The following is a 22,255-nucleotide window of genomic DNA, read 5'->3' as shown; positions in this document are numbered from 1 at the left end:
GCTGTGGGAATCCAGTTGTGAACGGTGATTCTCTGGATTTCTATATTGAGAGACATCCTACTATTTTTTGCAGTTCCAAGAGTATCTGAACGTACTATCTAACCCTCTATCCTTCATTGAGAGACTGTGTTTGTCTACCTTTTTGCAAATAAAAATCCCAAAGGCGGATCCGGTGTCAGTTTCTACAATTCTTTGGGCCATCTACCTCGGGAAACCCCTAGACTCACACGAGGTCAAGAAGGTAACGGTAAATCCAACAAAACCAGCAGCTCCTTCGGGGGTCAGTGCTACATATGTTATCCTTTACTCTCTGAATTTCCTATATTGTTACCCTCCCCCTTCCCAATGTTATTCCCTTACTTATAGTTGTACAGGCTGACTAGCGGCTTAATGTGGTGACCTCTCAGACCTACAGCGTGAACCCATTCGGGGTAGGCTGGATTGGGCCATCAAGATTTGAACGAAGCCTATTTTATATGCCTTTACAATGTTTTTTCATTACAATGATATGTACCATTTGCAACAATCTTAATTGTTATGATCTCTTTTGATAAAATAAAAAATGTATGGATAAAAAAAAAAAAAGAAAGGACAAAGCCATGTTCACACTATGAGGTGTTTCTCGGAGGTGCAGTTCTTCTGAGCTCCACAAGGTGGTGATCGTACTTCTACAAAGACAGGAAGTCTCTATGGAAGACAGGAAGTGATGTCAGGTGCCAAACAAGAAGTTCCAGGTTAGAGGTGAGTCGGGAGGAAGTAGAGAGGAGACATTGCTGAGACTGTACAGCAGAGGAGGTAATAAGATATTATTTTATATTTACACCCAGTAACCCCTCCGTCATGTCCGTCCTCTTCCTCCATAGTCACTGTGATGTCTTTTATCTCCAGCAGATGATGATACACACATATATAGTGTAGAAGTGTAGATTAACCCCTTAAGAGTCAGAACATTTCCCCACACATTGTCTTAATTTTGGGCTTAAATTCTAGTAATATGGTCCAGAGAGGCTGTGAGGGGGTAATAGGGATAAAGACTCCGGGGGCCTCTGAGATGATGGGGATTCTGAAGGACTCCGAGGGGTTAGTCAGGCTTCAGGGCTCTGAGGAAAGAGGAGGCTGTAGGGCTCAGGGGGCCTCTAAGGTAGGGGGGAGGAATTCTTGGTCTATGATGGTCCTCCTACCTGCACTTTTCAGGCCTCCTTACATGGAATGAAGGCAGCCTTCAGCTTCTTCCCATGTTACTGGTCAAGTGATATGTTCATGGACACCAAGTGGAATGAAGAAGGGAAGTCCTTCACCCTGGGTACACTCATAAGAGGATCTGTGTGCGCAGATTTGCTTAGCAGGCCTGTGTTGCGGGTCTGAGGGAGCCGTCCAATACCTTCCCATGACATAGACTGTATCAGAGCCTGGTACCGGAATCCAGAACACCAGGAACCCACCGCCACTCTGTACAAGGTTCTGGATATTACAGTATACTTGGCAACTAAGAGAACAAACCCCTCACCCCCTGCTGTCTTCCTCCTACCCACATTGGGCTGCCATTGGAGGGATGAGAACAAAATCTTTCCCACAGCTCTCTACTTCACCAACACCATCCTCCTGCTATCCAATCCAATCGCTTCTCCTACTGCAGAGAGTGACAGTGACATCACTCCTATCAGGCAGCAGGCTGCCGGAGATTGGAGCCTTGCAGTTGGAGTTCTGTCAATTATCCAGGTTAGCCCAAAAGTCAGCAAGTTCCCCTTCCTGGACATCATGATGACCCTACATTGACCTCACAGCACTGCCTCAGAGCAAAACAAGAAGACCGAAGAAGGATCGTATTGATCATTCCAGATTCCAGCACTAAAACGAATGGAAACCAGTTCAGAAAAAAAACAAACCCAACAGAGCAAAGCAAATTTCTAATTCAGCAGGCCAAGACGGTCCCGGGACCTTGTAACAAGTAACAAACACTAAATAGTTCAAACTAAATGTGTTCACATGAGTTCAGAAGTTCTTAAATGCACAGCAACCCTCATATTACCCCCCCTCCATCCTATTATCGTGTGACCAATACTATCCAAATAATTCTTACTTTCATTTCCCAAAGTTATCCGTCTACAAGGAGACCTGTATAGATCAAATGACAGCACTAATGAGGATGGAGGAGGACCGGAGTCACATGACTGAGAAGATCCTAAACCTCACCCTGGAGATCATCTACCTGCTGAGTGGAGAGGTGAGGAGGATACTGGGAGGTCACATGACATCACTCTTATCTCTATTAATGAAACACAGACCTGACCGGAGAGGTGAGGAGGATTCTGGGAGGTCACATGACATCACTCTTATCTCTATTAATAAAACACAGACCTGATCGGAGAGGTGAGGAGGATTCTGGGATTTTAACATGATGTTCCTATTGGTTCCTCAATACAGAGATTTCCTCTTGTGAAGTCCGGTGATCATATGACCATCACAGTGCCTCCATGTGACTCCCTAAAACCTGAGAGACACAACATGGAGAAGATTCTAGAAGTCACCAAGAAGATGATGGAGCTGCTGACAGGAGAGGTGAGGAGGATTCTGGGAATTCTGGGACATTATCCAGTAACAGACAAGGGATGTGTCTGGATGGTGACTGTATCATTGTGTGTGTCAGGTTCCTATAAGGTGTCAGGATGTCACTGTCTATTTCTCCATGGAGGAGTGGGAGTATTTAGAAGGACACAAGGATCTCTACAAGGACGTCATGATGGACAATCAGCCGCCCCTCACATCACCAGGTAAGAGGAGACTTTATTGTAAAGGAGAGAGCAGTACGGAGGCTCCACCTAGATCCCCCATCATCTGATAAACACATAGAAACAATGTATTCAGTCAGTGTGTGTGTTTCCTACAGATGGATCCAGTAATGGGAACCCACCAGAGAGATGTCCCCGTCCTCTGTATTCCCGGGATTCCACACAGGAGGGTCACACCGTCCCCCACCATCATCAGGTAGGTGGAACGGAACATGAAGACCTAAATAATGATTCCAGGCTCTGACAGGACATTTAATCTCTTTTTCTGTTTTACACATATATTCCATCATCTTTGGAATTTAGGGTGAAGAACGGAAAGACATCAAAGCTGAGATGAAAGAGGAAGAAGAAGAGATGTTGATAAGTGGAGCTCAGCAGTCTATGGGAGGGGGAGGTCCTCTGTATTCCCGGGATTCCACACAAGAAGATCACACCATCCCCCACCATTACAAGGTTGGGTGAACGGAATATCTGGGACATGGACTTGTGAGACGATGTGTGGATCTTTTCTATATGTGATGTCACATTATTACATTTTATGTTTCTATCATTTTCTTGGTTTAGGGTGAAGACCTGACAGATATAAAAGTTGAGGTTAAAGCAGAAGAAGAAGAAGAAGAGAGGTATGTGAGGGATGATCAGCAGTCTATGGAGGAGGATGGAATAACGGGGACATTTATAGAGGAGGACACTCCTACAGAGATCAGCACAGGTGGGTCATTAATAGTAAATACATTCACTATATCATTTATATTGCACTTTATGTAGTCCTAACACCTTCTCTATATACTCTATGTTGTGAAGTACATAATCCTGATTTATCAACTATAAACTCTGTGTTGTACATTATACTCCTGACTTCTGCTCTCTCCCCTCTACACACTCCTTTATATAAACATAATATGTATTCTCTTTTCTTACACCAATTTCTATCAGCTGGACATTTTATATCGGATGATGTGATTGGAGGACAGACTTTTACATGAGGATAATAATGTGATAACATCCTCACACTTTAGAACTTTAAACAGAATGTGATAATGAGGGAGGAGTGATGGTGGTCTTCAGTCTTTATCTTGGTTGTTCTCCCCCCATCCTCACTCTCTGACCTCTGGTGGGGCTCAGCCCCGCTGTTATTCATGAATAAATCATGGACTAAATAAGGAAGTGCAGGACTTCTTGTGTTGGGAAGATGGCAATGAGTGATAGAGGGGGAGGGGATACTCGTCCTATAATCCCCTCATCACTGTCACTCCTATAAAAGACAGTTCTCGTTGTTTCCTCACTCTCTGACTAAGGTCCATGAATAAAGAAATGATCTGGTAGGAGATCAGAGGAACCATTTACTAGTTACCTTGAGGGGGGAATTGTAAGATCCTCAGAGACAAAGCTGCCTGATGTGGGCGGAGTCCTGGTTTAGGGGAACCAATCAGCTCATGTCTAGTAATAATCTTTGTATCTCTATTTTAGTAGATGGACGGGAGATGAGGAAAACCTCAGAGGATTGTCTCACTTTGTCTCCAGACTGTAAAGTAGAAGATGAGAACATCACACAGTATAGTCCAGGAGAAAACCTGACTACCTCAAATGTCCATCCGGCACCACACAGTGTAGATGGACCATCGTATTCCTCTTATCCTGAGGAGCCTCAGACTGTGTGGGACGGTGCCGGACCATCGTATTCCTCTTATCCTGAGGAACCTCAGACTGTGCGGGACGGTGCCGGACCATCGTATTCCTCTTATCCTGAGGAACCTCAGACTGTGCGGGACGGTGCCGGACCATCGTATTCCTCTTATCCTGAGGAACCTCAGACTGTGCGGGATGGTGCCGTCCTTTTAACAGATAAGAAGTTTTCCTGTACTGAGTGCGGGAAGTGTTTCAATTTGAAATCTCATCTTAATGTGCATAAAAGATCCCACACAGGTGAGAAGCCGTATTCCTGTCCTGAGGGTGGGAAATGTTTTGGACTAAAATCAAATCTTGTTACACATCAAAAGTCTCACACGAGGGAGAAGCAGTATTCCTGTCCTGAGTGCTGGAAATGTTTTATACATAAATCAGCTCTTGTCACTCATCAAAGGTCACACACGGGGGAAAAGCCGTATTCCTGTCCTGAGTGCGGGAAATGTTTTGTAAATAAATCACGTCTTGCCACACATCAATATTCTCACACAGGGCAGAAGCCTTTTTGCTGTTCAGAGTGCGGGAAATGTTTTTTAGAGAAGTCCTCTCTTAGTATTCATCAGAGACTGCACACGGGTGAGAAGCTATATTCCTGTTCTGTGTGCGGGAAATGTTTTGTAAAGAAATCACGTCTTGTCACACATCAGTATTCTCACACTGGGGAGAAGCCATTTTCCTGTCCTGAGTGCGGGAAATGTTTTTCAGACAAGTCCAATCTTCACAAACATCAGAGATCACACACAGGTGAGAAGCCACATTCATGCCCTGAGTGCGGGAAATGTTTTTCACAGAAGGCCTCTCTTGACAGACATCAGAGATCTCACATGGTGGAAAAGCCGTATTCCTGTCTTGAGGGCGGGAAATGTTTTTCACAGAAGGCCCCTCTTGACAGACATCAGAGATCTCACATGGGGGAGAAGCCATATTCCTGTCCTGAGTGAGGGAATTATTCCTCACTGAAGTCCTGTCTTCCTGTACATCAGGCAGGGGTCCCACACAACCATTGAGGTGTATTAGTGCCTTGGGTGCGGGAAATGTCTTGTATATGAATGTTGCTGGACATGTGGGGAAGAAGCACCCCCTGGTATACACCTCAGATATACTCCATGGCTGATCTTCGTCATGGAAGAAACAGTTGATAAGGAGATCAGAGATCACCAAAGACATGGATGAAGTGTTGTACCGTGTCGGCAATTGATAGCAGAAGGAAAATAAAAATGGAGTCCTTACCTCTCATTGGCTGAGTACATTTTGGGTGGAAACCTTCACAGACAATCAGAGGTTTATTTTTGGAAGATGAGTTGAATAAATAAACCAATGATGTGAGACGATATATAAAGGATACAGTGTAACACTTTGTGTTGTATTAGATTTGGTGGATTAGTTGGGTAGCAGTGAGTGCCGCCGTCACATATCCCCATTTATTACTTTATAGGTTTGCCGGGAAGCGCAGTTTCTTCCCATTGGTCTAACAAGTGATTTTCCCGACCAATCGGATTTCTACCTTTTATTACTTCCTGATTTTATGTCTGCAATCTTGTTCAAATTATAATAAAAAAAATGTATTGAAAACAAATTGTGTGTGTCGGTGCAATGATGACAATCTTCCATATCCAAACATCTTTAAAAGATTTTCCAGGCCATCAGATTATATAAATATTTATGGTCTGGAGTGCGGTGGTCAGGAGTATATCATATACAGCCCAGGGTACAGATTGTAGTGGTCAGGGGTAGGCGAATACCGAACATTATGGGCCGTTCGCGCCAAATTCGTGTGGCGCTCACGGCCCACAATGCACTGCGCCATCACAGTGCATTGCTGGCTCATGATTGGCCAAGCATGCACTGTGACCCCGCATGCTTGGTCAATTACAGCGCTGGCAGCGAGGAGAGCCATGATTGGCCACAGGCAGGATGCCTATGGCCAATCATAGCTCAGGCTGTGTAGTACACGCCCCACACTATATAAGGCCGCCAGCGCGGCGGCCTTGTGTAGTGTGTTGGCGTCTGTAGGAGTTAGTGGGTGTTCTGTGTACCTTCAACACAGTATACACCGTTCGTTATCGGCCGATTTTGCATTCTTGCTCTTCTGTAGTGCAGTATACACCATTATATCCACCTATATAGCTAGCTATCTTGCTCGTTTTAAATAGAGCTTGCAGTCAGTTGTAGGAGATTGTGCGTGCTGTCTGCGTGCTCTGACCGCAGAATACACCGTTATATCCACCTACATAGCTCTTCTCTAATTGAGCCATCTGCCGGAGTGGGTGTTGTGTGTGCCTCCAGCACAATATACACTACCCAATTGCTGGTTTTCCCATCTCTCTTCAGGCCATTACCATGTCTGGAAGGCCAGCAAGGAGAGGCAGACAGGCGCGAGCCGATAAAAGATGGCAAGCAGGCTCTGTGTCTAGAGACAACAGTGCTGGTCGTTGACGCGGTGCATCGTCATCAGCACGTGGCCATGGGACACGCTTGTACTTATTTTCGGCAGCTGGACGTGTTGAGCCGCATCATGCCGAAGACTTGGTAGAGTGGATGAACCAAGCCCTCTTCATCCTCCTCATCCTCTCTCACCCAGGCTCAGGGTACTAGCAAAGCAGCTGCCAACGCATCGTCTTCCCTCCTCTCAATGTCATCATCAGTGACTCCTTCCCTAGACCCACCACGTCCTCCTGAGGAGTCTCCTGAACTTTTTGAGCACAGTGTTGGGTACATGCTCCAGGAGGATGCCCAGTGTTTTGTGGGCTCTGATGATGACACTCAGCTAGAGGAAGGCAGTAGCGTGAGCGCAGAGAGAGGGGATGCTCAAGAAGGACAGCAATCTGGCAGTCATGTTCCACAAGCTGCAGCATACTGCCAGGTTTGCTCCAGCGATGAAGAGGGAGGGGATGATGAGGGCACTGACTCCACATGGGTGCCTGGTAGGAGAGAGGAGGAGGAGGAGGCACATGTCCAACGAGGCAGGATGCCCTCCGGGGGCCAGCTTAGGGGCAGCACACCGACTGAATCACACCGCAGAGCTCCGCCTGTGCAGGGCGCTGCCTCTGCGCGTTATTCTAAAAGTTCTTTGGTGTGGGCCTTTTTTGAGACAAGTGCATCAGATCACACCGCTGCTATTTGCAACATATGTCTCAAGCGTATCTCACGTGGCCAAAACATCAGCCGCTTGGGCACCACATGCTTGACCAGACATATGTTGACCTGCCATGCAGCTCGTTGGCAAGCGTACCTCAAAGACCCACACCAAAGAACAAAGCGGACCTCTCCTTGCTCCTCATCAGCTGGCATCTCCAACCCCACTAGACCTTCAGTCCTCTCTGAAACCTGATCTGAGAGGAATGAAGGTGTAGAATTAGGTGTGTCACAGCCAAGTGCTTCCGGGCACTCTGCTAGCAGTACACCCACGTCTGATTATAGCAGGCAAATGTCCCTGCCCCAGCTGTTGGACCGCCGAAAGAAGTTCACTCCCAGCCATCCACATGCCCAGCGGTTGAATGCTAGCTTGGCTAAATTGCTAGCACTTCAACTGCTGCCTTTTCAGTTGGTAGACTCAGCCCCCTTCTGTGAGTTTGTACAATGTGCGGTTCCTCAGTGGCAGGTCCCCAAACGCCGGCGATTCAGGCTCTCTACCGGCATGTGGAAGGCAATGTCCTTGCCTCGCTGGACAGGGGGGTCAGCGGTAAGGTTCATATTACCGCTGACTCATGGTCCAGCAGGCATGGACAGGGACGTTACCTGTCTTTCACGGCCCATTGGGTCACTCTTCTGGCAGCTGGGAAGGATGCAGGACAAGGTGCAGTAGTGTTGGAGGTTGTTCCGCCACCACGCCTCCAAAATGCTACTATTGGTTGTGACACACCTCTCTCCTCCACCCCCTCCTCTTCTTCTTCCTCCATGGCCTCTTCCAGTGCTCTGTCCTCAGAACCAGCGGTGCTCTGTAGGCGTTCCAGGGGCTACGCAAGTACGCAGGCAAAACAATGTCATGCCGTGCTTGCGCTGGTTTGTTTGGGGGACAGGAGCCACACTGGGGCAGATGTTTTGTCAGCTCTGCAGGGACAGGCCGAGAGGTGGTTGACGCCACGCTAGCTTAAGCCAGGAATGGTGGTTTGCGACAGTGGCACCAACCTCCTCTCCGCCCTCCGACAGGGACAACTGACCCATGTGCCCTGTGTGGCTCACGTCCTTAACCTGGTGGTGCAGCGGTTCTTGGTCAGGTACTTGGGCTTACAGGATGTCCTGAAGCAGGCCAGGAAAGTCTGTGTGCATTTCCGCCGATCATTTAATGCCTGTGCTCGGCTGGCTGATCTCCAAAAGGAGTTGAACCTGCTCAAGAACCGCCTTATATGTGACATGCCCACCAGGTGGAACTCAACGTTGGCCATGCTGCAGCGGCTGCACATGCAGCAGAGGGCCATCAATGAGTACCTGTGCGACTACGGCACCAGGACAGGGTCAGAGGAGCTGGGTTTTTTCTCACCACACCAGTGGGGCATGATCAGGGATGCATGCACTGTCCTGTCACCGTTTGAGGAAGCCACAAGGATGGTGAGCAGTGACAGTGCATGCATCAGTGACACTGTACCTCTTGTCCACCTCGGAGCATACGCTGCGTGGAATAATGAACATGGCACTTGAGGCAGAACAGAGGCAGGAAGAAGAGGACTTCCTTGCCTCTCAAGGCCTCCTTTATCCAGACAGTGTTCCTGCTGTGCCACCCATCACACAGGAAGAGGATGAAGAGGAGGAGGAGGATGATTGTGTCAGCATGGAGGTGGAGTCTGGCACTCAGCATCAGCAGCAGCAGTCTTGTAGGGATGATTTACAGTTCCAAGAAACCTGTGGACTTGTACGTGGCTGGGAGGAGGTAGCTGCTGATCATGTTGTCCTTAGTGACCCAGAGGACTCCGGACGAATGCCTCAGCTAACCTACGCTGCATGGCCTCCCTGATCCTGCAAAGCCTGCGGAAGGATCCTCGTATTCTTCGGATCAAGGAGAGGGACCATTACTGGCTGGCCACTCTCCTTGATCCACGGTACAAGGGTAAGGTTGCCGACCTTATCTTGCCATCGCAGAGGGAGCAGAGGATGAGACATCTCCGGGAGGCCTTGCAGAAAGGTCTGTGCAACGCGTTCCCAAAGACTGGGAGGTTACAAACTCCTGGACAACGCGTTGCTGAGGCATCGGTCAGAAGGAGCGGTGGAGAAGGTGGCCGTCTGACCGATGAGTTCAGACAATTTTTTAGTCCCCAGCCCCAAGGTATGATCGGTTCCAGCAACCATCGCCAGCGTCTGATTTACATGGTGCAGGAATACCTAGGGGCAAGGTCAGACTTGGACACCTTTCCCACCGAAAATCCTCTGGCTTACTGGGTCTTGAGGATGGATCACTGGCCAGAGCTTGCACAGTATGCTATTGAGCTACTGGCCTGTCCTGCATTCAGCGTTCTTTCGGAACGCACCTTCAGTGCTGCTGGTGGCTTTGTTACCGATCACAGGGTGCGCCTGCCCACCGACTCAGTTGATCGACTGACCTTCATCAAGATGAATCAGTCTTGGATCACCCACAGCTACCAAGCACCTGAAGCTGATGTAACCGAATAATTTTTTTTGAAATATCACATCCCTTCAAGACTGTCTATGCTGGTGCTGATTGACTGTCCTGTTATGTTGATTGTCTATCCTCTTCCTCCTCCGCTGATATGTTGGAAGAACATTTTTGCTTCTGGGTGATGCCACCAGCCCAATTTTTCTGCCCCTGTTTAACAGGGGCGTTTAATTACAATTTTTGATGCAATGCTTTGCAGCAGGGCTCATTTCTGCACCACAACTAGAGTATATGGGAGAGGTTGCAGTGTCGTGGCACCAGCACCAGTGCCTACGGCCCAATTTTTCAGCCCCTGTTTAACAGGGGCGTTTAATTACTATTTTTGATGCAATGCTTTGCAGCCGGGCTCATTCCTGCACTACAACTAGAGTATATGGGAGAGGTTGCAGTGTCGTGGCACCAGCACCAGTGCCTAAGGCCCAATTTTGCAGCCCCTGTTTAACAGGGGCATGTAATTACAATTCTTGATATAATATTTCACAGCAGGGCCCGTTCCTGTGCCCACTGAGAGTAACTGTGAGGACTTATAGTGTTGTGGCACCAGCACCACAACTACCAAAGGCTAAATTTTTCTACCACTGCTCAACAATGGCATGTAATTACAATTCTTGATATAATCGGTCACAGCAGGGCGCTCCAGCGCCCACCAAGAGTCACTTTGAGGGCTTACAATGTTGTGGCAACACCAACACATTGTTGCGCCATTTCTGCAGAGCATATAGGGCAGGCCCCTACTTTCAAACATCCAACTTACAAACTTCTCCTACTTGCAAACAGAAGGAGACAACAGGAAGTGAGATGAAAAAAGACAGACAGCAAAACAAATTATACAGGGGTGATAACCCTTCCCTATGTTTTCCAAAAAGCTTAAAAATCGATTTTTTGACTGCAGCTACACTTTAAAAATGTACCAGTTGAAAATTACAAACAGATTCTACTTAACACAACAAACCTACACAGTCCCTGTCTTGTTTGCACCGCCTGTATACTGCTGTTCTGAGTATATAGGGCCTGGGGGCCACACGTATTTCCTTTTTTTAATATGGGTACGGGGTTCCCCTTAATATCCGTACAAGACCCAAAGGGGCTGGTAATGGGCAGGGAGGGCTACCCATGCCATTTTTCTCAATGATTTTCATTAAAACCGCAAGCAGTTTTAAATGACGTTATTTCCGTTAAATGTCATTTTGTGCAGGGACTGTTCTAAACACGGGAAACACGTGGCACTTCACAGGCATACTACAGACACCCCCCAGGCACGATATTTAAAGGAATATTTCACTTTTTTTTTCACTTTAATCATCATTAAAATCAGTGCTCCCGCCAAAACGGCCATTTTTAAAAACATTTTAGGCATTGACCCATGTCCCCTAGGGCAGGAGCCAGGTCCCCAAACCCTTTTTAGGACAGTATCTTGCATATTAGCCATTAAAATTAGCACTTTTAATTTCGAACGTTCAAGTCCCATAGACTATAATGGGGTTCTAAAGTTCGTACGAATTTTGGGTCCGTTCGAAAGTTCTGGTGCGAACCGAACCAGGGGGTGTTCGGCTCATCCCTAGTCAGGGGTATATCATATACAGCCCAGGAATATATCATATACAGCCCAGGGTACATAGTGTAGTGGTCAGGAGTATATCATATATAGAGTGCAGGACTATGTCATAAACAACCCAAGATACAGAGTGCAGTGGTTAGGAACATGACATATACAGCTCCATGTGCACAGTGCAGTCATTAAGAGATTATCATATATAGCACCCTCTAATGTACAGTATAGTTAGGAAAATTTAGCTGACTCACAGTAGCTTATGTGAGTCTGGGTAATTGCTGTGGGTTCAGTTTAAGGTCAGGCTGGAAGGCTCTGCAGATCAGGCCTCTATCGCCTCCCCCTGGTTCTGGAGGTTCATGGAAACTTCTAGAAGCTAGTGGGCAGAGGTACAGAGGCAGGGATATGAATATTTAAGGCAGTTTCACCAATCCCCAGGGGACCTAGCAGAGTTATAATATGGGCCTATAAATATTGAAGGGCCTGGCCAGCAGGGGTTGTTGTCGGATGGGAGTGCTGAGCTGAGGATCGTGAGGCCTGGAAGGGGACCCTGGGGCCGGGGGGGGGGGGGGGGCTCTGCTTCCAATCTTGAGGAAGCTGAAGAGAGAGACCACCACCACCCTTCAGTCTCACCCAGAAGATGCCTTGTCTAGCATGGGAAGACCTGTAGAGTAGGAGGCTTGGAAAGCCATCTTACCTCTACCTATCACCCCCAGGACCATAAGGGTGAAGGCTGCCAGACACAGTGTCACAGCTAACCTAAATTGCTCACTGTGGGACACTTTTCAAGGCAGCCAGGTGGGCTGGTATTTTCTGCAGAGTTGGGACTTTGTGAGTTTCACCGCGCGGGACATACAGCTCCTGAAGAAGATGAAATTTGCTGTTGATCCATTAGAGACTGGCAATATTCCTGAGGGAGTACAGTCCAGGATCTGCATTTCTTGTTGTGCATAGCAAAGACGTTTGTCCTCAAATTATTCTACCAAGTTCAAATTGGGCTTCCCATAATCCCTCATCCCTATCCAGATTGATTTCCCACAATAAAAACAAACCCATGGACAGGTTACAAGGGCCTTTTTTTTTGCAACCCTGGCTGATGGTCACGGGGGTCTGGGAGTGGGGGGGGGGGGCTTATTGGAACCTGGAAGTCCCTTTTAACAATAAGGAGGTCCTTAGATATAACCCCCTCTACATGAATAAATATGGGGTACATATTGTACAGTGGTACCACTAGCTGAATAACGGCTCCCTGAGCTTTCATCATCTGCATAATGAAGGGGTAGAGTAGAGGTGACATCATTGTCTAAATATGCCCATAGGCCAGTGATGGCGAACCTTGGCAGCCCAGATGTTTTGGAACTACATTTCCCATGATCCTCACCTATACTGCAGAGTGCATGAGCATCATGGGAAATGTAGTTCCAAAACATCTGGGGTGCCAAGGTTCGCCATCACTGCCATAGGCCATGCTTGGGCAAGGATTTCAGTGCTATCCCCACCTGTTTTTTTTTTATCTCGACTTCATACATTTTTTATTTTATCAAAAGAGAACATAACAATTAAGATTGTTGCAAATGGTACATATCATTGTAATGAAAAAAAAACATTGTAAAGGCATGTAAAATAGGGATTGCTACTTCATGGGAGTGGAGATCGAGGGTGAAGTTCTTCTGAGTGCCACAAGGTGGCGATCTCAATTCTGCCCAGACAGAACGTCTCTATAGAAGATGGGAAATGATGTCAGGTACAGACACGCAGACAGGAAGTGATGTCAGGTACAGACACGCAGACAGGAAGTGATGTCAGGTGCAGACAGGAAGTTCTGGGTGAGAGGTGAGTCGGGAGGAAGTAGAGAGGAGACGTTGTTGGAACTTTACAGCAGAGGAGGTAAGCGTGAAACCATTTGGGGGTAGGTTGGATTGGGCCATCAAAATTTGAACCAGACTGAATACACAAGCACAATTTGAATTAATGCTTGCTTACAAAAATCATTCCATTACCACATTTTGTAAAAAATGGAAGACTTGGATATCCCACCCTAGAGCCTCCAATTATTTAAAAGAATGCAAATTCTAACTTCCCCCATGGCCTGAAATAATCTGATCAATTAACTAAGTAATAGGCAGATGTAGAACACTATCTATGTTATCCTCTACTCCCTGAATTTCCTATATTGTTACCCTCCCCCTTTTCAATGTTATTCCCTTACTTATAGTTGTACAGGCTGACTAGCGGCTCAATGTGGTGACCTCCCAGACCTAGAGCGGCAGTAATATATTTCTATCCCCCTTGGTGGGAGTGGAGATGAGCGCATAAAGCCGTGTTCACACTATGGGACGTTTACTCGGGGCTGCAGTTCTTCTGAGCTCCACAAGGTGGTGATGTCACTTATACCCAGACAGGAAGTCTCTATGGAAGACAGGAAGTGATGTCAGCTGTACAGGAAGTGATGTCAGCTGTACAGGAAGTGATGTCAGGTGCAGATAGGAAGTGCTGGGTTAGAGGCGAGTCTGGAGGAGTAGATATGGTGAGTAGAGAGGAGTCGTTGCTGGAACAATTATGGCAGAGAAGGTAATAAGATCTTATTCAGCGTGAAACCCATTTGGGGTAGGCTGGATTGGGCCATCAAGATTTGAACGATGCCTATTTTATATGCCTTTACAATGTTTTTACATTACAATGATATGTACCATTTGCAACAATCTTAATTGGGGCGGCACAGTGGTGTAGTGGTTAGCACTCTCACCTAGCAGAAAGAAGGGTCGCTGGTTTGAATCCCAATCATGACACTACCTGCCTGGAGTTTGCATGTTCTCCCTGTGCCTGCGTGGGTTTCCTCCAGGTACTCTGGTTTCCTCCCACAATCCAAAGACATGCAGGTAGGTTAATTGGCTTCTGTCCAAAATTGGCCCTAGTATGTGAATGGGGACCTTGGATTGTGGGCTCCTTGAGGGTAGGGACCGATGTGAGTGTACAATGTACAGGGATAGGGACAATTGTAGACACTTACTCAGGTTGTACTAGATGGACTGGTGTCTTTATTCAACCTTACTAACTATGAAACTATGTTCTCTCTAAAATAAAAAAAATTATGGGTAAAAAAAAGAAAAAAAAAAAGAACGAAGCCTATTTTATGTCTATTATAAAGACTCCGGGGGCCTCTGAGATGATGGTGATTCTGAAGGACTCCGAAGGGTTAGTCAGGCTTTGGGGCTCTGAGGGAAGAGGAGTCTCCAAAGTAGGGAGAGAGGGGGAACTCCTGCACTTTTAAAACCCTGCCAGTTAATGAAGGCAGCCTTCACCTTCTTCCCATGTTACTGGCCAAGTAATATATTCCAGGACACCAAGTGGAATGAAGAAGGGAAGTCCTTCACCCTGGGTACACACTCGTTGTTAGAGGATCTGTTTGCACAGACTCGCTTAGCAGGTCCGTGTTGTGGGTCTGAGGGAGCCGTCCAATACCTTCCCATGACATAGACTGTATCAGAGCCTGGTACCGGAATCCAGAACACCAGGAACCCACCGCCACTCTGTACAAGGTCCTGGATACTACAGTATACTTGGCAACTATGAGATAAAATACCACACACCTGCTATCCTCCTCCTACCCACATCGGGCTGCCATTGGAGGGATGAGAACAAAATTCACTCCCGCCCCTTCTGCTATCCCAGCCAATCCCTTCTCCTATTGCAGAGAATAACAGTGACATCAGCAGGATGCCAGAAATTGGAGCCTTGCAGTCGGAGTTCTGCCAATTAGGCGCATTAGCCCAGAACTCTGGTCAAAAGTCAGCAAGTTCCCCTTCCTGGGCATCATGATGACCCAACATTGACCACACAGCACCTCACAGAAGAAGGATCGCATTTATCATTCCTTGTCTGCAGATCTAAAACTAATCAAAACCAGTTCAGAAACAAAACAGACCCAACAGAGAAAAGGGAATTTCTGATCCAGCGGTCCAAGAGGCTCCCAGGAGATGGAAAATGTAAATAATTCAAACTAAATGTGTTCATATGGGGGCAGTCGTTCTTAAATGCACAGCAACCCTTCTATTACCCCCTCCCCCCCATCCTATTATTGTGTGACCAATACCATCCAAATAATTCTTACTTTCATTTCCCAAAGGTATCCGTCTACAAGGAGACCTGTATAGATCAAATGGCGGCACCAATGAGGATGGAGGAGGACCGGAGTCACATGGCTGAGAAGATAATAAACTTCACCCTGGAGATCATCTACCTGCTGACCGGAGAGGTGAGGAGGATTCTGGGAGGTCACATGACATCACTCTTATCTCTATTAATAAAACACAGACCTGACCGGAGAGGTGAGGAGGATTCTGGGAGGTCACATGACATCACTCTTATCTCTATTAATAAAACACAGACCTGACCGGAGAGGGGAGGAGGATTCTGGGAGGTCACATGACATCACTCTTATCTCTATTAATAAAACACAGACCTGACCGGAGAGGTGAGGAGGATTCTGGGAGGTCACATGACATCACTCTTATCTCTATTAATAAAACACAGACCTGACCGGAGAGGTGAGGAGGATTCTGGGAGGTCACATGACATCACTCTTACCTCTATTAATAAAACACAGACCTGACCGGAGAGGTGAGGAGGATTCTGGGAGGTCACATGACATCACTCTTACCTCTATTAATAAAACACAGACCTGACCGGAGAGGTGAGGAGGATTCTGGGATTCTAATTTGATATTCCTATTGCTTCCCCAATACAGAGATTTCCTCTTGTGAAGTCCGGTGATCGTATGACCATCACAGTGCCACCACGTGACTCCCTAAAACCCGAGAGGCACAACATAGAGAAGGTTCTAGAAGTCACCAAGAAGATGATGGAGCTGCTGACAGGAGAGGTGAGCGGTGCCGGGAATTCTGGGAAATTATCCAGTAACAGACAAGGGATGTGTCTGGATTGTGACCTCATTGTGGAGAATGGATCCAGTAATGGGAACCCACCAGAGAGATGTCCCCGTCCTCTGTATTCCCGGGATTCCACACAGGAAGGTCACACCATCCCCCACCATCATCAGGTAGGTGGGACGGAGCAACTAGAACAGAATTCTAACCTATGAGAGGACATTCTTCTATGTAATCTTTTTTTCTGTTTTACACTTATATTGTATCATCTTTGGGGTTTAGGATGAGGAACTGAAAGACATCAAAGCTGAGATTAAAGAGGAAGAAGAAGAGATGTTGATAAGTGGAGCTCAGCAGTCTATGGGAGGGGGAGGTCCTCTGTATTCCCGGGATTCCACACAGGAAGATCACACCATCCCCCACCATTACAAGGTTGGTTGAATGGAACATCTGGGACATGGACTTGTGAGACGATGTGTGGATCTTCTCTATATGTGATGTCACAATATTACATTTTATGTTTCTATAATTTTCTTGGTTTAGTGTGAAGACCTTACAGATATAAAAGTTGAGGTTAAAGCAGAAGAAGAAGAGAGGTATGTGAGGGATGATCAGCAGTCTATGGAGGAGGATGGAATAACGGGCACATTTATAGAGGAGGACACTCCTACAGAGATCAGCACAGGTCAGTCATTGATAATAAATACATTCACTATATAATTTATATTGCTTTTTTACATACTCCTGATCTCTGCACTATATACTGTATGTTGTACATTACATTATCCTGACCCCTGCACTCTATGGTCTATGTTTTACATTACATACTCCTGACCCCTGCTTTATATACTCTATGATGTACATTACATATTCCTGATCCCTTCTCTATATACTGTATATTATACATAACATACTCCTGATCCCTGCTCTATATACTCTATTCTGTAAATTACATACTCCTGACCCCTGCTCTATATACTCTGTGTCAGGCGTCACTAAATGGCGGTCCACGGGCCAGATGCGGACGGTGTCAATCTCCCATTCAGAACGCCGCAGTCCTATCATTTATGAGCCTTTTGTTCCCCCTGCCGTCGCTCTTTAATTTTCACGGAGCTGACAGTTGGAGGTGAGACAGTTCTGGATGGAGGGTGGAGCTGCTCGAGGTTAAACAGATGATTTGCTGCTAGGACGAAGGGCGGTCCTAGCAGCCAATTACTATCTTGCAACTCCCTCCTCCATCCAGACATGCTGTGCCTCCCTCCGATCCGTCTGTGTAAGGTAGGACGGTGAGGGGGATGAAGTTAAACATGAGGGAGGATGCTGAGGATTGAAGTGATGCAGGGAGAGGGGCGGAGGACATCAAAATGGGGGGAGCTGAGGAATGGAATGTGGGGGGGTGAGAACTGGAATGTGGGGGGGGGGTGAGAACTGCAGTGTGGGGGAGGGACAACTGAGGACTGGAGTGTGTGTGGGGGGGGGGGGGCTGAGAACATTAAATTGGGGGGACCAAGGACTGTCATGTAGGGGAGGCTGAGGACTGGGATGTGGGGGGAGCCGCGGATTGCAATGTGGGTGAGCTGAGAATTGGAATGTGAGGGGGCTGAGATCTGGAATGTGGGGGGACCAAGGACTGTCATGTGGGGGCAGCTAAGGACAGGAATGTGGGGGGGGGGGGGGGGTTGGTTGAGGACATTAAACTGAGGGGACCAAGGAGTGTCACGTGATGTGGGGGGGACAGAGGACAGTAATGTGGGGGGGGGACAGAGGACAGTTATGCGGGGGGACAGAGAACAGTAATGTGGGGGGGACAGAGGACAGTAATGTGGGGGGGACAGAGGACAGTAATGTGGGGGGGGACTGAGGACAGGGATGTCGGGGGGACTGAGGACAGGGATGTCGGGGGGAATGATGTAAATAGGGGCAGAGGACAGTAATGTGGGGGGGGGACTGAGAACAGCAATGTGGGGGGAATGATGTAAATAGTGGCAGAGGACAGTAATGGGGGGGCTGAGGACAGTAATGGGAGGGGCTGAGGACAGTGACGTCGGGGGGGAACGGGGGACAGCAATATCGGGGGGGACTGAGGATGGTGATGTCGGGGGGACTGAGGCCAGTAATGGGGGGGGCTGGGGACAGGCCAGTAATGGGGAGGACTGAGGACAGTGATGTTGCGGGGGGACTGAGGATGGCGATGTCGGGAACGGGGGACAGTGATGTTGGGGGGGGGTGATGTAAATGGGGCAGAGGACAGTACTGTTAATGGGGCTTGATATTAAGGAAGTGTGAGAACATTACTGTGAAAGGAGTGGAGAAGGGGGTGATCTTGATGTGAAGGGGGAGGGGACTGTGATGTGCACTGGGGACTGAGGAAGCTGATATATGAATGGGTTATGATCTGCATTAGGTGTACACGTCGCGTGTCGATCAGACCATTTTAATGCACCACCCACAAGAAACATGGAGAAAGAAGTCCTTGGCCTTTCTTTCAAAATTGCACCGCACCAAGCTGGATGGTGCTGCGGCATGTGAAAATGCGCAACGGGAACCAATCATGATATTAAGACCTCTGCTAGAAGAAAATTTTACTGACCGGACCTCAGTGAATTGTAATTTAATACCCCTACCCTATATTGTACATTACATACTCCTGACCCCTGCACTATATATAATATGTTGTACATTACATACCCCTGACCCCTCCTCTCTCCCCTCTACACACTCCTATATATATATATACACATAATATGTATTCTCTTTTGTTACACCCATTTCCTACCAGCTGGACATTTTATATCGGATGATGTGATTGGAGCACAGACTTTTACATGGTGATAATAATGTGATAACATCCTCACTCTACCCACAAATATAGGAAAGAAATGATCTGGTAGGAGATCAGAGGACCCATTTACTAGTTACCTTGAGGGGGGAATTGTAAGATCCTCAGAGACAAAGCTGCCTGATGTGGGCGGAGTCCTGGTTTAGGGGAACCAATCAGCTCATGTCTAGTAATAATCTTTGTATTTCTATTTTAGTAGATGGACGGGAGATGAGGAAAACCTCAGAGGATTGTCTCACTTTGTCTCCAGACTGTAAAGTAGAATATGAGGACATCACACAGTATAGTCCAGGAGAAAACCCGACTACCTCAAATGTCCATCCGGCACCACACAGTGTAGATGGACCACCGTATTCCTCTTATCCCGAGGAACCTCAGACTGTGCGGGACGGTGCCGGACCATCGTATTCCTCTTATCCTGAGGAACCTCAGACTGTGCGGGACGGTGCCGGACCATCGTATTCCTCTTATCCCGAGGAACCTCAGACTGTGCGGGACGGTGCCGGACCATCGTATTCCTCTTATCCCGAGGAACCTCAGACTGTGCGGGACGGTGCCGGAACATCGTATTCCTCTTATCCCGAGGAACCTCAGACTGTGCGGGACGGTGCCGGACCATCGTATTCCTCTTATCCCGAGGAACCTCAGACTGTGCGGGACGGTGCCGGACCATCGTATTCCTCTTATCCCGAGGAACCTCAGACTGTGCGGGACGGTGCCGGACCATCGTATTCCTCTTATCCTGAGGAACCTCAGACTGTGCGGGACGGTGCCGGACCATCGTATTCCTCTTATCCTGAGGAACCTCAGACTGTGCGGGACGGTGCCGGACCATCGTATTCCTCTTATCCCGAGGAACCTCAGACTGTGCGGGACGGTGCCGGAACATCGTATTCCTCTTATCCCGAGGAACCTCAGACTGTGCGGGACGGTGCCGGACCATCGTATTCCTCTTATCCCGAGGAACCTCAGACTGTGCGGGACGGTGCCGGAACATCGTATTCCTCTTATCCTGAGGAACCTTGGACTGTGCGGGATGGTGCTGTCCTTTCAACAGATAAGAGGTTTTCCTGCCCTGTGTGCGGGAAATGTTTTTCCAAGAAATCCCATCTCAACAGTCATCAGAGATTGCACACAGGAGAGAATCTGTATTCATGTTCTGAGTGCGGGAAATGTTTTGTACACAAATCATATCTTGTTACACATCAGAGGTCTCACACGGGGGAAAAGCCGTATTCCTGCCCTGAGTGTGGGAAATGCTTTTACAGGAAATCCCATCTCGACAGCCATCAGAGATTGCACACGGGTGAGAAGCCGTATTCATGCCCTGAGTGCGGGAAATTTTTTGTAGATAAATTACGTCTTGTCACTCATCAAATCTCTCACACGGGGGAAGGGATGTATTTCTGTTCCGAGTGCGATAAATGTTTTGCACATAAATCAGCTCTTGTCACACACCAGAGATCTCACACGGGGGAGAAGCCGTATTCCTGCCCTGAGTGCGGAAAATGCTTCGGACTTAAATCACATCTTGTCACACATCAAATGTATCACACGGGGGAAAAGCCGTATTTTTGTCCCGAGTGCGGGAAATGTTTTTCCAAGAAGTCCAATCTTGACAGCCATCAGATGTCACACAAAGGAGAGAAGCCGCATTCCTGTCCTGAGTGCGGGAAATGTTTTACCAGAAAGTCATATCTTTCAATACATCAGAGATCTCACACGGGGGAAAAGCCGTATTCCTGTCCTGAGTGCGGGAAATGCTTTGGACAAAAATCACATCTTGTCAAACATCAAAAGTCTCACACGGGGGAGAAGCCGTATTCCTGTCCTGAGTGCGGGAAATGTTTTTCACAGAAGGCCTCTATTGACAGACATCAGAGATCTCACACAGGGGAGAAGCCGTATTCCTGTCCTGAGTGAGGGAAATGTTCCTCACTGAAGTCCTGTATTCCTGTACATCGGGGGGTCCCACACAACCCTCGAGGTGTATTAGTGAGTGCGGGAAATGTTTTGTATATGAATGTTGCTGGACATGTGGGGAAGACGCACACCCTGATATACACCTCAGATATACTCCATGGCTGATCTTCATCATGGAAGAAACAGTTGATAAGGAGATCAGAGATCACCAAAGACATGGATGAAGTGTTGTACCGTGTCGGCCATTGATAGCAGGAGAAAAATAAAAACGGAGTCCTTACCTCTCATTGGCTGAGGACATTTTTGTGGTGTAAACTCTTGCAAGTGGTCTGTTTTCTTAAGTCGTCTTTCAGGACGAAACGCGTTAACCCCACCACTCTTAAAAGCCGGTCCTCTAGGCCTTTTAAAATAAAAATGGAGTCCTTAGCTCTCATTGGCTGAGCTCGTTTTGGGGTGGAAACCTTCGCAGACAATTAGAGTTTTTATTTTTGGAAGATTAGTTGAATAAATAAACCAATGATGTGAGACGATATATAAAGGATACAGTGTAACACTTTGCGTTGTATTAGATTTGGTGGATTAGTTGGGTAGCAGTGAGTGCCGCCGTCACATATCCCCATTTATTACTTAATAGTTTTGGCGGGAAGCGCAGCTTCTTCCCATTGTTCTAACAAGTGATTTTCCCGACCAATCGGATTTCTACCTTTTATTACTTCCTGATTTTATGTCTGCAATCTTGTTCAAATTATAATAAAAAATGTATCGAAAAAGTATTGTGTGTGTCGGTGCAATGATGACAATCTTCCATATCCAAACATTGTTCATGGGGGAGGCTTTAATAGACTTTACAGGTCATCAGATTGGAGTTACCTGAGAATAATGGTCTGGAGTGTAGTGGTCAGGAGTATATCATATACAGCCCAGGGTACAGAGTGCAGTGGTCAGGAGTATATCATATACAGCCCATGGTACAGA

At 47.3% G+C, this 22,255-nt stretch overlaps 1 protein-coding gene across 1 annotated transcript; it reads left to right on the top strand.

The window, feature by feature from the left end:
- The first annotated feature begins 622 nt into the window (after positions 1-622).
- LOC143955585 (uncharacterized) lies at positions 623-22,053 on the top strand. The gene is made up of 8 exons (XM_077465667.1): positions 623-795; positions 2,096-2,224; positions 2,425-2,559; positions 2,648-2,771; positions 2,888-2,985; positions 3,093-3,242; positions 3,354-3,501; positions 19,554-22,053. The coding sequence occupies exons 2-8, from the start codon at positions 2,129-2,131 to the stop codon at positions 21,278-21,280; spliced, it is 2,478 nt and encodes an 825-aa protein (XP_077321793.1). The 5' UTR covers positions 623-795; positions 2,096-2,128; the 3' UTR covers positions 21,281-22,053.
- Positions 22,054-22,255: the final 202 nt, after the last annotated feature.

Source organism: Lithobates pipiens, unplaced genomic scaffold (genome assembly GCF_037356315.1).
Source record: "Lithobates pipiens isolate NorthernLeopardFrog02 unplaced genomic scaffold, aLitPip1_a1.2 Scaffold_35, whole genome shotgun sequence".
NCBI classification, from domain to species: Eukaryota; Metazoa; Chordata; class Amphibia; order Anura; family Ranidae; genus Lithobates; species Lithobates pipiens.
Note: the sequence above shows the minus strand (reverse complement) of the source record. Positions and strands in the feature narration are given on the sequence as shown.